At 38.9% G+C, this 15559-nt stretch overlaps 1 protein-coding gene and 1 non-coding gene across 2 annotated transcripts in view; one reads left to right on the top strand and one right to left on the bottom strand.

Moving 5' to 3' along the window:
- Positions 1-15559, bottom strand: part of LOC120336192 (uncharacterized) — a 108970-nt gene that overhangs the window by 47751 nt on the left and 45660 nt on the right. The window contains exons 5-18 of the mRNA XM_078116246.1: positions 15381-15556; positions 14564-14725; positions 13752-13887; positions 12918-13021; positions 11887-12000; positions 9921-10058; positions 8551-8790; positions 7994-8160; positions 6234-6435; positions 5432-5561; positions 3484-4989; positions 2264-2376; positions 1755-1897; positions 1225-1279 (exon numbers count right to left, since the gene is read on the bottom strand). Coding sequence (XP_077972372.1) covers positions 1225-1279; positions 1755-1897; positions 2264-2376; positions 3484-4989; positions 5432-5561; positions 6234-6435; positions 7994-8160; positions 8551-8790; positions 9921-10058; positions 11887-12000; positions 12918-13021; positions 13752-13887; positions 14564-14725; positions 15381-15556 — 3386 coding nt within the window. The remainder of the gene's footprint in view (positions 1-1224; positions 1280-1754; positions 1898-2263; positions 2377-3483; positions 4990-5431; positions 5562-6233; positions 6436-7993; positions 8161-8550; positions 8791-9920; positions 10059-11886; positions 12001-12917; positions 13022-13751; positions 13888-14563; positions 14726-15380; positions 15557-15559) is intronic.
- Positions 377-449, top strand: Trnat-cgu (transfer RNA threonine (anticodon CGU)). Its single transcript has one exon. It is a non-coding gene; the product is annotated as a tRNA-Thr (tRNA).

Genomic DNA, 15559 nt, shown 5'->3' with positions numbered 1-15559 from the left:
TAATTATGACAACAGTGTCTTGCCAAAAGAAGTGGCATGTGTTCAGTCACCTAAAAGTATTATATTAATACACACACGGACGCACACACATATACAACCACAAATATATACAGAAAAAACGTGAGTAATTCGAGATAAATTACTTAGTGAACAAAAGAAAACCAAAAAAATATACACAAAAAAGATTATCTGCCACACCGTGTTGTTAACTTTGAGACAGTTACAATAGCGGGTATATTATATTTCAATGCTAAAGCCGCGAGGAAGGAGTAAGTCATGTTTGATCGACGCTTGGTAAGGAATGCGTATGACCAATTCGCGAGTCAATTCGAGAGAACGTCTTTATATATGAACGCCGACACAAATACGCGACGTAGCCTCTATAGCTCAGTGGTTAGAGCACTGGTCTCGTAAACCAGCGGTCGTGAGTTCGAATCTCACTAGGGGCTTTTTGTTTGTGGCACAAATTATGATACATTACGCTGAAATTATAAATTTAAATAGAAATAATCACATACAATACCATATCCAGACAGTTTGAATTGATATATCTATATAGGTTGCCGCTGACAGGTAAGTCATATTATATATATATATATATATTCCTTCAGCGCTAATGAATTCGCTTTTATATTACCTTTTTGCCAAAATTTGCGAAAATTCTGTCGTCCACAAATCAGTCTAAATGAAATAATTTGACCAATGCTATCTAGATTATTCTATAAAAATTAATTGCCCAAATCTTATACAACTTATTATTATGACTCTCACCTAAATAAAAAAAAATCGCACGCAATATCATAACTAGACAGTTTTTTATTGATAATTAAATAGATCGCCGCTAACAAGTGATATTAATACAATTGTTACGTCATCATTGACTTTTTTGTCTTTGTTATTGTTACGGAAATAAACCAGGAAATCTATGCTCGGCGAAACATCCATGAAGCCATGTCTTTGAATTAATTCAAACGTGTATAAAATTTCCTATATGCCTTGCCCTAAGCTTTGTTCAAAGAGACGCTAGAAGAATAAAATGTAACATTTCTTTTTAAATTACTTTGGGTTTTTGTAATAAATTTGGAGCGGATACAAAAAGTCATAATGTGTGCATTTTTGCGCTACGTTTGGTACGTTTTTGAGTTGAATAAACAATCAGATATCTCACTTTCTCTCTCTCTATTTCTCGCATTTGGAAGGTATAATATAACCAAATATACGTACCTGGATGGCATCTTCCCCTAAGATTGTCCCACAAGCTGTAACGATGCTCAGTTTCCTAGTAAATAAATTAAAATAGAATTTGCGGTGATTTGATGACACGATGGCAAATCGACCGCACAATTTAGGACTTTATACTTGTGGGCGTGGAATATGCCGGCACTCTCAGCAGTCTTTGCATCTTCGCCATTTCTGGATCTTCACATAGTACTATTGGACTAGTACCTATTTCGCAAAGTACTATCGGGCAAACATATAGACGGCAGCTTAGAATTGGGATCGATATATGTCCTCAATCCCTATTATAATAGCACCCTCCTATTGAGTGACTCAAAGAATATAATTTAGGAATAGGGACAGTTTTATGGCCGTGATCGACATTTAAATGGCCTTCATTGGACTCGATATACACAACAGAGCAGGAATTAGGAATAAGGACAAATACATGATATATAAAGTTATTTCACTGACCTATTTGACATAGAGTTATTGTCATTGCTAATACGATAATAGCACTATCATTTTACACCTACCGTATGATTGAGCCACATTTTGCAATCACATAATTTTTCGACCATCCTTTGCTATTTGGCCATCTCATGTCTGTTTTGAGGCTAGTTTTTGGAAAGCGATCGTCCAAGAATACGTAGGTCGCCCGATTTCTGTGTTTTGTGCCCTTAAAATTTTAGACATGAGGCATAAATCACTAGAGGAATGCTAATGGACGGAAAAGTCAGGGACGTAGCCAGGGGGTGGTTTTGGGGGTTGGAACCCCCCCTTTTAAAATGTAAAAAAATAAAATCATCTTTCTGTATCATAGATAGCAAATTTTCGTAGCTTGAAATGCCTGTTAGACCCCCATGACTCATGAAAACACACGTTATCCGGTGTTTGGCCGGATTCGCTAACTGTTTCGATCAAACTTGGCAAATATAAATTTCTTCCCCCCCCCCCTTTGAAAATTTGTGGCTACGCCCCTGGGAGAACTTTCATATTTTCGAATATCGGTTTCCAGTACTGGTTCAATCTTTAGATAACGTACCTCGTTCCTGCCCTGGTCTGGCGTCTGGTCTCCATATATTGAAATCATATCTGGGGTTTGTGGTGGCAAAATCTGATGCGTTGGTGTAACTCCACCCCCGAACTGACGACGACCTGAAAAAGATTGATTTGAATGGCCAGCGGTTCTCAACCAGGGGGCCCGTGACCCTAGAGGATCCACAGTGTAGATCCAGAGAGGAGAGGACCACAACGCTGGGTGTAAAACTGATTTTACTTCTTCGTTTACAAGAAAACTCGCTTGATAGTTTTATTTCACAAGGTGTTTTCACTTTGGATACCAACAATAGTTACGTCATTATCACAGTTAAAGCACGTGTTTAATCGTAACAATTCAGTTCGGTATCTTAATTATACCGGATGATTTTGGCCCCTTGTTGGTGTATCCCTCTCCTGGCCCGCGTATATTCTCCCGCTTCTAATTTTAGCCCCCGGTCCATCAAATTTAGCAACCACTAACCTAAACTCTAAAAAAAGCGGGATGGAGACTTGCGCATAACATAAGCTAACGATCCATTGAAGATTGAATAAATATAAGGGTGCTCCCGAAGTATGTGAACTAAGATGGCGGGCATCGGAACGTAGTATGTGTACCGGGTTAGGCCAAAATTTATTCCAATTTTCCTTATTTTAGTTCTATTACGAGTTCGGGAACTAGCAAAGTGACTCCCGTCGTATTTGTACCTAAAATTATGGCCTAACCCTAACCTGGTACACATACTACGTCCGCTATCTTATTTCCCATACTTCGGGAGTACCAAATAAAGTACTTTTTTCTACAGGGCAAGGGAGGAATTGAGAGCTTCAAAATAGGAGGAGGGAAGATTCGACAAAAATGCGCTATTAAATTAAGGACTGAACAACAAGCGGGAACAAATCGATGATAAATAAAGCACAACCGGTGTTAGCTAAACGATTTACTTTACGTTTCGAATTTCTATTCAGAAAAACTTTGTCAGAGCCTGATATGGAAAGCCCATTACCGTAAATATATAGAAAGAAAAGAGAAAGAAAAAGTTATCACGGCATAAAATCTACGGTACTCCTGAAGTATGCACACCAAGATGTCGCACAACCTGAACCCTGACCTGGTACACAACCTTAGTTCAGGTTGTGCGCCATCTTGGTGCGCATACTTCAGAAGGTCCAAATCTACTCCATGCGCTATTTATACGGAAACAAAGCTGGGAACCACTGACATACCTGTTCCAGTTTCCACAGTACGCGGACCGGTACTTGCAGCAGTATCGACACCCCTTCGTTTATGTTTTGAAATCTTCCGCGACGATATACCAGAAATATAATCGCTTCTTGTAACCGGAGTTTGCGATCGCCGAATTTCTTCGGATCCATATCCGGCACTACCAGAATCGGCTTGTTGAACTCCGACTCCATATCCGGCACCACCAGCTTGTGATGATTGGTAGTTTGAATATTGAGAATTATAACCTGCCCCGAAGTTGCCATGAAAACTATTTGTTGCGCCGGGGATATTATACCGGGAGTTCCCAACTTCGGGTTTTGCTCCAAATCCGGGGATCGTATCCGGAGCATTTTGTGTACTCATACTTTGCGAATTACCAACATGGCCGCCGTGAAAATTGTTGCCGGCGCCAGGGATATTATACTGGGAGTCCCCAGCTCCGGATTCTGTCCCATATCCGGGGATTGGATCCGGAGCATGTCGTGGATTACCAGAATGGGTGTTTTGATATGGGTTATATTCTGGGACATACCCATAGCTTGCATGGTTAGGGACCCCTTGACCCATATTGCCAAACTGGCCCCCAAATCTAGGTTGCTGAATAAAATTTCTCTGTTGTGAATAATAATCCGGATAGTATCCGAAGTTGGATCCGGTAGTATCCGAATAGGCAGATCTTGACTCCGGACTCTGCTCTGGTTTTTGATTCTGTTGTGTATTTCCGTAATCCCCTACCGGTTTTGGGACATATCCGTAACTAGAGTATGTATTTCCCGTTACCGGATTACCCGAATATCCGGATATTGACTCCGTATTTGGAAGCTGTTGACCTCTAACATTCTGATCGGTTGCATATTCAGTTTGTGCACTATCAGACTGAACGTCGGATCCGACGTTTGAATGATATCCGGATTGGTGCACCGGATTTACATATCCGGTACCAGGGACTCCTTGCTGGGAACTATAATCCGGTACATATCCATAACTAGGGTTTGTAAACTGTGAATTCTGGAAGCCATTTTCCGACACTGGTGACTGGAGATAGGTATTGGGATTGTATTGATATTGACCATAATTCCCATATGGATTGTAAAAATTGTTCGATCCCCCGATCGGGACATTTTGTTGGAAATCTCGATAATTAGGGTTTTGTCCAGAATATGCTCCTAGATGTGACTCACTTGGATTATATGCATTTTGAGTTTGCTGGTTGGAATAGGCTCCTCTTTGCCAATTTTCTTGTTCGTTGGCGGGAATGTTTCCAGCGCCACCTTGTGACCGTTGATTTCCGTACATGGTATTCACTTCCTGATAACTTCCGCCATAAGTTCGAGGGTCATCATGCATGGTTTGATAGCCTTGATATAACCCAACTCCTTGGTGATATCCATAGTCATTTTCGCCTGGGATTTCAGCCACAGATTGTCGTTTGTTTCGCCTCCCGCGTTTTCTATGAGATCTCCTTTCTTGTACCGATCGCTTTTGCTTTCCACCATTCTGTGAATCTAAAATATGTGCAGATTTTAGAGGCGAAATCAGTTTGGGTTCATCGTGCAGAATAATAATATGATATTTTGAACATTTTGAGTTCCGTCCCGCATAAAATGCTCTCAAGGTGCCTAAAAGACGCTCCAGAAGTGATCATACCAATATGGAGGTAACTAATTTTGTTCACCTACTTTACAAGTTGTGTGAAGGGACTTGTGTGAAACCTATGGGCAGAGGTTATATTTACTTGGCTATCACAGATAGTCCCAAACTCGTAATAGAACTAAAAAAAGGAATATCGGATTAAAATTATGACCTTACCATAACCTGGTACACACACTATGGGAGTACCGCTTAAACATCTCGTGGTTCCTCCCAACTCGCAAATTACATTTTTTATACTTCGAATAAATGATTCCTTGATTTCTAACAAAATTTTTAAAAAATGTAGCGTCGTACCTTGCTTGATAGATCTCTTGCTTCTACTACGATACCTCCCAGACGAGGGTTGCCAGATTGAATAGTCTTGTCCCCTCATCTCTTGATGAGAAGAAGACGCATCCCAAACTCGAGGGAATACTTTATTCGGCTGCAAGGAATGTTGCAAAGAAATAAAAATCATAGATTTATCGGTGATCGTACATTTGAACCCACGTACATTTGAACCCATGTGTATATCCGCGGGTTCAATCTATATGCGGATGCTAAAACCCATGGGTTAGGGTTAGTATGGGTTCAAATATTGGCAGAACAAAAAAATTCCATAGGTGTAATAGTATGCAGGTGCAATTGTCGTGGGTTCAAATGTACGGGAACCAGATTTATTAAATCATTTATTTAATACCAAAAAAAATTATTATCAACTTGCTAGGTTTATTTTAGCTACAGGGATAGGCAGCTTGGATCAGTGATTCCCAACTTTTTCCAACCAACTAAATTTTCTAAAAAATAAATTTCCTAAAATCGGGCGACCCAAGAAATACCAGGCGGTATGTAAGGATGCTTTTTATATGGTCACAAAATCAACTGAACAATATGAAACAACCATTTATACATTCAATTTATTTTCCCCAAAATTAACCAGAATTCGGAAATGTAATGTATTTATAGCTAAATCGTAAAATTACTGTAATGTTGCGATGTCGATTGAAGTAATTAGATTAGCAGACATGTCTGTAACGCTAACGATGCGCGACTTTCATTTTCATATTTTTGAGGATTGAGGATAATTGTGATAAATAAACTACAATTTAATACGAACCTGGCGTTGGACCATCTTAGATTCTGCAAGCGCTACATATTTCTCAGTGATGTCATTCCCCTCAAACAGATTTGGTCGATGTATCGAGTTTTGGAATTGACATTCCTCGCCGTACTTGCCACATAAACAGTAGTTTGGGGAAACTGTGGAGTTTGACGTTTTGACAGGAACTCGTTCAAACAAGCTGAAACCGGCTGGGAGTCTGAAATGGGATTTTCATATAATTAGTCACAGGAATGGACAATTACTTTCCTGAGTCAGTTACGGAGAATAGACTCCGGGTCTCAAAACTCAATATGAATAATAAAAAAAAAGGGGCTCCCGAAGTATGCGAACCAAGATGGCGGACATCGGAATGTAATATGTGTACTAGGTTAGGGTTAGGCCATAATTTTAGGTATAAATACTACGGGAGGCTCTTGGCTAGTCTTCGAACTGATAATAGGACTAAAATAAGGAAAATTGGAAAAAAATTATCGCCTAACCCTAACCTGTTACCCATGTTACGTTCCGATGTCCGCCATCTTGGTTCGCATACTTCGGGAGCACCAAAAAAAGTTTACTTACAAATAACTTACGTAACAACTGATGTACAACAAATAGCCAGTGTATCAAGTGGACAATGATTAATGAGACTGAAGCACCCAACGATTCAGTATTTTCAACGATATTTTCAACGGAAATTTATACCCATAAAAACTAAAGTCGTTATTTCAGCAAACATAAGTGGACCGGATCAAACAATTCGATGGGCCACTAATTCAGCAGAAATGTTGTCTTACGGCTACATCCTGAGTTAGCTTTACTGTTTTTATCTGTTAGTGATTTCAATACTTTGTTTTTCATATGGACTTAAATGGCTGGAATAATAAATGAATTGAAAAATCAAGATTCCGAGGCATAACGAAATGTAGAGAAGTGATAGAAAAAGAGTTGCAAGCGACACTTAACACGTTTGAGATTTATACGGGTTGGGCTAAAAGTGGATTCACAACTTTATAATAATTCAATTGAATTTATTAATAGCATAATAACTATTCTATATAGGTGCAGAGCCGGCCTTAGGCCATTGCAATCTTTACAACCACCGTGGTACTTGCACTAGTGAGAGTCATTAAAATTAAGTATTTGATTTTATATAAATTATACGAAATATAAAATGTAATGACGATTTTCTTTTCCATACATTTATCATTTTTATTCCCAGCCAGAATGGGCCCCACACAATCAATTTATCACAGCAGTTAAAGTCGGCCTAGCATGTGTATACCATGTGTCCAAAAAGTAGTAAAACAATTTAAATCGCAAAGATGATTTATCGATAAAGCTGCATTATGGACGCCAATCGGGAACTAGTCATTTTTCATACAAGCTTTTCTCAACTATGGCAAGAAAAGCGATAGCATGTGCATAAATAATGGTTATCAATCGTTGAATTTGCTTTTTATAAAAGTTACAATACGGAAACTAACGAAAAATGTCGTCCACAGAGAAATCGGTGCTCCTGAAGTATGCAAACCAAGATGGCGGACATCGAAACGTAGCATGGGTAACAGATTAGGGTTAAGCCATAATTTTATTCCAATTTCCCTTATTTTAGTCCTACTATGAGTTCGAAGACTAGCCAAGTACCTCTGTACCAAGTACCTTTGTACCTAAAATTAAGGCCTAACCCTAACCTTGTACACATATTACATTCCGATGTCCGCCATCTTGGTTCGCATACTTCAGGAGCCCAGACAAATCAACTCCTCGCGTACCTAAAATTTTCAATGTTTTGTCTTCTTGCATCGTTGATAGAATTTCCATCAAAATTTCCGCATAAACCCTTAGTCTTCCCATTATCAACAGAAGGTGCCTGCACTGTGATTCCGAGACCCCATGGTTCCACGTCCACTCGAACAAATGCCCCAGACGGGAAGAAGATCTGACGAAAAAATAGATTTTTATGAGGGTTTACTGACTTTGGCTATGAATCAGGCTCTAAATCAGCGGCTCCCAAACGGGGGGCCCTAGGCCCCTCAAGAGAGTCGCAGAGCAGTTGGAGGGGGCCACAATGCTAGTCGAAAAACTGATTCCACTTTTCACTTCACAAGAAAACTCCCCGTTTTCCAGCAGTGTATTTTTGACAGAGTTTAAATGAAAAATTTATATCAGAGATTCTCGTTAGTATCCCGAGACACCATAGTTCGCTCCCGAAGGGAAGAGTATCTTGTATAAAAGAATAAAATGTTATGAATAGCGAGTCTTCATGACAGATTGCAAACCCGCGTGAAAAAACATAATGAAGAAAAAAAATTCTAGTCTTTAGACGTACCGTTATTTTCTCCCCTTCTCTCGATGTTAATATGCGAGTAGCTGGGTCCATTGGTAACTCACTGACGATTTCAATTAGAGGTTCAGTGACGTCATTTGATGACGTCACATCTTGTCCACATCCGTCGATAACGATGACGTCACCTCCTTCACTAGCTGCTACTCCGCAGTGACACCAAGAATTGTGAGATGACGTAGTCCCGTTAGTGATGTCCCACTTGTCCCAGACCCTAGAGTGCACCTGCAGTGAAAAGTAAGAGTGTTGAATTATACAAGGAAACTAACGAAAAATGTCGTCCACAGAGAAATCGGTGCTCCAGAAGTATGTGTACCAATATGGAGGTAACTAATTTTATTGGACACGTTAGTGGACATAACGATCGTTTTGAATTGTTTTTAGATACCTAGTGGATAACCTAAAAAGTCGTTTTTCTCTTTGATTACTGGACCAATTTCTTCAAAATTTTCAGTAGTGAAAGATGGAATTTATTTCTAGAAGGCTATCATTTTTATTTATTTCAAATATTTCTGTTGGCTCTGTGAGATTCGTTTTTTGTTTGCTATGACGTGGCCGAACGTTCTGCGTAAGCACATCAGTTGATTTCGTGCTCGGCGTTTGCCGATGGATCTAGTGCTTAGCGAAAGTGGGAAGTTTTTATGCCGAACACTGGACTGTGGTATGATTTTCGGAAATTGGCAAAATTTCCTACGTGTCCATATATTTGAGCATAGCTCTCATGTTTTAGTTCTATTACGAGTTCGGGGACTGTTTGTGTTAGCCAAGTGTATATATCCCCTGCCCATAGGCTTCCGTTCCTTTACAGAACTTGATGTAAAGTAGGCGAACAAAATTAGTTACCTTCATATTGGTACACATACTTCTGAGCGCCGAAATGGCATTTAATGTCGCACAACCATGAATGTCAAACTGAAAGACGCAGTTTTGAGTAAACGCATAGCGATATCATAAACCTTATTTTAATATTCTTAAAAGTGAAAAAACATCGAAGTTTTCCAGTTTGAATAGTTTATTATGTGTGTGCATAAATATGCGGTAGTCCCGAAGTACGTAAACCAAGATGGCCGACACCGGAACGTAGTATGTGTACCAGGTTAGGGTTAGGCCATAATTTTATTCCGATTGTCTTTATTTCTGTTCTATTACGAGTTCGGAGACTAGCCAAGTGACTCCCATAGTATTTATACCTGAAATTATGGCCTAACCCTAACCTGGTACACATATATACTTTCCGGTGTCCGCCAATAATACTAAATAAATAAAATATTAATAGTAATACTACATGGAAACAAAAAGCAAAAATCTCCCCCAAAAACAATAAAATCTCTTTTCAGAGAGATATTTGTAATCACCTTAAAGTCACGTTCCGTTGACTCATACATCACAAACGTTCCTGTCGTGTGTAAGTCGTATAGAGCTCCATCTAGTGTCACAATATGCGGGTCAGTATATGAATAACATTGTGACGTATCCACATCGGTGATTGTGACCTAAATTAAACAAAACGAATAGAATAGATAAAGATTGCTTTATGTTCATTATCGACATTTCGTGGCAACTGCAAAATTATTGGTGCTCATTTTGGAACTTGAATTATAAAAAAGTCAATAAACAGAAGCAAAGAAATAAATGCATTAGAGCAGCGGCCCCCAAACTATGGGTCGCGACCCACTGGTGGGTCGCAAAAGGAATCTTAGTGGGTCGTGAAAAAGCTGTAGAAAGCTTTGATTAATTAAACTGGGTATTAGGATCGGTGGCGACTCGAATACGTAAAGCTTCAAAAAAACAAAATAAATTAAATAGAATTTAAATTCTAATCTATAAAAGTTTCCTTTTTACGATCTTCTCAAAGGAACAAAAATTTGCTACACAAAGAATGACCATGTGGCTTTTTTACGCATAGCAGTTTTGTACACTGTACAGCCCTTTTTACAGTGTTTACCCGTAATTTAGACAGGATTTATATTTTCTTTCGAAGAATAACACTATGGTTTATTTCTGAAGAGGTCTTTTAGGTTCATTTATCGAAACTAAAATTACATTGTAAAAAATCACGAGATGAGTCGACATAAGCTGTGGTAATAAATAGTGGGTCCCAACTCTGAAAAGTTTGGGAACCACTGCATCAGAGCAGGGGTGTGCAACAGGCTGCCCGCGGGCCACAACCCGACCCGTCAATCTATTCAATGTGACCTTTTGTCAACACTCAGATTTTTCCCAAAAAAATTATAATCCGAAAGTTTATGTGCGAAAATGCGTTCACATAGATAAAAATAAATAATGTTATTAATTACTTATCGATTTTAATCGTTACTCATCGATTTCAATCGGTAAGTATGTTGATAGGTATTCGTCTGTCTGCCTGTTAGATGCACGCGATATCTCACGAAAGCGAGATTGAATCTGCTGCAGATTTTGCATGTCCATTTATCATATCTCGGACCAGAAGCCTATTGATTTTGGATGAATTATGTCGTATAATTAGCAAGTTATTAATTGATTAGTGATGGGACACAAAGTGCCCCTATAGAGTAAGAGCGCTGGTTTGGGATCCCCTAACTTTCGATCGATAAGTCTTCGGTCTCTGACCGATATTCTCGTTTTTTGCTATTGTTGCTGCGTTAAATATTCTTTTTTCCTTATAGTATGATTTAATGTTAGACTCCATTATAGGTTACCTGCTCGATAATAATCGCTGAAATGCAATTTTTTTTTTTCTTCTTTCTAAATCAAGTTTGTACAATGTGTACTTTAGACATGCGAAAAATAAACTACTGTCTGACAGATTACAGTTTGTTAAGTTGTTGACGAGATAATAGTGCTCAGTGGCGTAGCCAAAATTTTCGACTCGCGAAGCCACCCACCTGGCTACGCCACTGATAGTGGTCATAGGCTTGATAAACCTAAAATCAGTACCCTGGTATCCTTTTCAACAGTGTTTTCCAACCTATGGGTCGCGAGTCGCGACACAAAATTGGGTCGTGTGACAATTTTATTGGGTCGCTTGTTTTGTAGACAAAAACCTCAAAATTACTGCTTTTCTAGTATTTTCTAATATTATTAATTTTATTGTTCATATTTGTATAAAAGTGAGGAAGTATCACAGCCCAAAAACTTGGCCCCTATCGGTATTAGTCGCTCTGTTAGTTTTGTCACCATTGAAGGCATAAGCTTTGCATATCTCCTAGTATTCGAACATATTGTTGGGTTGCGAGATTTTACAAAATTTGTTTTTTAAGAAATTTGGATCGCTTGAAAAAAGAGTTCGGAACCACTGCTTCCCAACACTTCTATTTAATGAAGATCTTCAGAACATACCTCGACGTCTGGGGCATCATAGCCAGCCCAAGCAGCATCGTGGGCCAGTATCGGGATAGTTTCAACCAGAGTTTTTCGTGTCCCGTCATTTGCAAAGTCCTGGACTCCGGAAATCTGTATGGAAAACAAGATATATATATTAAAATGTTGGATACAGAATGAGTAACCGCAAATATTTTAGTCTAATGATTAACATTTAAATAATATTTGATTTATTTGAAAACGTTTTTTTTTTTTTTTTTGGGGGGGGGGGGGGGGGGGGCGTGCCTGAGAGGTTAGAATGTTGGAAACAGCTATGCTGGCGTCGTCTAGAGCAGGGGTGCACAACTCAAATGAGGACTTGTGCCAAATTTTTCTAAATAATCTTGTTGCGTGCCACACTAATCGTTGGTATTGTAAATTAACCCCCGTAAAACACACATCAGACAAATTTTAATATTAATATCGAATATCTATTGATTGGAACAGTTTAATGTCTTGAACAACAGCTGATTTTGATATAAACGTGATAATTTAATGTATATCATGAATACAATTTTTATTTTACAAAACCGTTCGCGTGCCACGTTTGAGCATATGACGTGCCACGTTTGAGCATATGACGTGCCAAATTTGGCACGCGTGCCCCGTGTTGTGCACCCCTGGTCTAGAGCCACCTTACTTATATCAACGTACTTCTCATGTTTATTTGAAACTTAAAACATACGGATGGATTTTAGGGGTTTATGGGATCTTCAAGCTAAAAATTAAAGAGAAAGATGAGTCTGTGGCCATCCGTGACAGCTTAACAGAAGATCTTAATCACATAATCAAAAGGTTTGTTTTTGAAGGAATTGTTCTAGTCGTTTAGAAATCAAAGAGACTTTTGACAAAGTTTTTGTTTGTACCACTTATACATAATTGAAATATTGAACAATATTGAAATTATTGTTCACAAAATCACAGCAAACCATCAGAATGGTCCGTGGCCCCAATTAGATTGGCAGCCACTGTTTTTTTACATTGACAATAATGGATCCGTATCCTCTCACCTCAAATTTCCCTTTTCCACAAACTCCTTCCTGACAGCTTATCCGCGAGATGGCAACAGAGCATCCAGTAATCATTACATTTGGAGGTAGATTGTCCTTAGAATCTGAAAGGGGTGAGATGAAAAGCTTCAGTTAGGTTCGATTTTGTGCTTAGTAGTTGGAACATTAGACTTAACTATGTTAGAATCGCAGATTACAATCTTGGCTTCAAATTCCATGCCCTCACATCAAATAAGGGTATAACTAGATAGCAATCAGAGATCACCGACTTATCCATCGTTCGTAGCGACGAAAGATAAGGGATCCCCCAAAACAGAAACTGCGTTTCGATTCCTTCGGTCCGGCTCAATAGCGACACCGTGTCCCAACACTAATTAATTAATAACTCGCTAGTTATACGACATAATTTATCCAAAATCGGGCTTGGCCCGAGATATGATAAATAAAATTTGGAGCAGATTCAACCTCGCTTTCGTGAGATATCGCGTCAGATACGAAAGTGTCTAACAGACAAACAAAAATACAGACAAATACCTATCAACATACTTATCGAGATCGATAAGTAACAAACAGACAAATACCTATCAACAACATACTTACCGTTCAAGATCGATAAGTAATGAAATGGATAGGCAATGTCTAATCAGAAATATTTGAAGAAATATAGAAATACATTAGAATATAGAAATAGTTCAACAGTTGAAGCAATATAGTCAGGAACATGTTTTTTTGCATTTCCATCATGGCGACACAGACCCGAGAAATTCGATTTGCGGACTTGCAGAATCCTATGAATACTTCATAATTAAGGTACAATCCGACGCATTTTCTTACCTAAGTTTCTCGCAGCCAAGAAAACCCTCATTACACAGTTGCCTCGATCTTCCAGTTGGCATGGAAACGGTACTGAAGATGTTACTGTTACAGTTTGTGTTTCACCTTCTCGTATACTTATAACCTGTGGTTGCATCTGAAAAATGAAATAAGAAAGTGGCTGGAAGTTAATTATTACTTATCGATCTTAAGTATGTTGGTGAGGTATTTGTGGTTGATAGGTATTTGTGGGTCTGTCTGTATGTCTGTTAGATGAACGCGATATCTCACGAAAGCATAGTTGAATCGGCTCCCAATTTTTGCATGTGCATTCATCATATCTCGGACCAGAAGCCTATTGATTTTGGATGAATTATGACGTATAATTAGCGAGTTATTAATTAATTAGTGATGGGACACGCGGTGTCACTATAGGGTCATGAATCAAAACCGCAGTTTCGATCGATAAGTCTTCGGTCTCCGAGCGATATTCTCGTTTTCTTTTTTATTCAAATTTTCCCCGTCTGTAGGACTCTACAATTTATTCAAAATTTTGCAATATTATTCTGAATAAATAGAAACATTTTTTTCAATCTGTCGCGCTTAACCGCCTCTGCCAAACTTGCCCGCCTTGCCAGCAAGCAAATTCGGCTTTCCGAGACCATATCGTTACCGATATGCGATCTTCGTGCTCAACCTCCGCTCCACTCTTTTATCTGACACCATTTATTCATCTATAATTCCAACCCGCGGGGGATAAGTACCTTGAACGGGATGGGTAATTAAGTAGCGATTATGACAATTTATTTATCTTTATTCCTAATTCGCCCTACCTTTAATCCAATATAGAATCCGGCGCTTTCTTCCACGCCTTGCAGCTCAGACGTTGGGGTTCTCCTGTCGACAATTCTCACTGAACACGTGACCGTGACGTCAATTCTGACGACAGTTGCTTCAGAAAATGTATCAGTCGTTTCGTCAGTGTGGAATAATTCCTATAAATAAAATATAAGGGAAATAAGGTTTTCTCGTTTATCCTTGGAAAGTCGATAAGACGGCTTGATTACGTGACGAACCGCGACCTAACGCCGGGTTGCTTGTTCACATAGACCGGTGTTTTGCCGTTTCGATAAATTCCTCTAGTTGTCTGTTTTGGATCTCCGCCCTTACAGATGCATGAAACTGTGTTTCAGGTATTTGTTCAATCTTTAAGAAATCTCTCAACTAACGCAAGTCGCGCAAGTTACTTTTGCGCAGTTTGAATAGTTCAATAATATTGCGAGTATAAATATGTTTTACAATAATACAAATCGAGATTAGAAAAACCACACCATATAAATAGTATTATTCCCTACACGCAACCCCCCAACAAAAACAAAAAAACTCCTCCCTGGCGGGAAATCCTCCATCATTGTGATAAGCAAAACACAAAAAGTAAACAGAAAAACAAAATGCAGAGATACCTGGGAGGCGAGCATAACTTAAAATAAAATAAAATACAAAAGCGTAAAAGTAATGCTTTTTATCGTGTAAGTACACTTTTTACACCAGCCTTAGATAATGATTCAGTATGTTTGGAATAATATTTTGGATACGTCATTTTAAATTCAAGACGAATATGGCTTAAAAGCCTTTTATAAATATTGTCACCTTTGTCCCATGTTGCGTGATTGTCCAAGTAATTCTATACAACGCTTGGTTTGCAATTTCTGGCCTCGATGGTTTATCGTACGTACAGCGGAGTCGAAACCCTCCCTGAACCCGCTGATCTGTTGATGATACCCGGGGTGATGATCCGTGCAAGCTTCTGGGGCCAACATTCCGTCCTA

The sequence above is a fragment of the Styela clava genome, chromosome 1 (genome assembly GCF_964204865.1).
Source record: "Styela clava chromosome 1, kaStyClav1.hap1.2, whole genome shotgun sequence".
Classification (NCBI taxonomy): Eukaryota; Metazoa; Chordata; class Ascidiacea; order Stolidobranchia; family Styelidae; genus Styela; species Styela clava.
The sequence above is the reverse complement of the archived record's forward strand: the minus strand, read 5'-3'. Positions and strand labels throughout refer to the sequence as shown.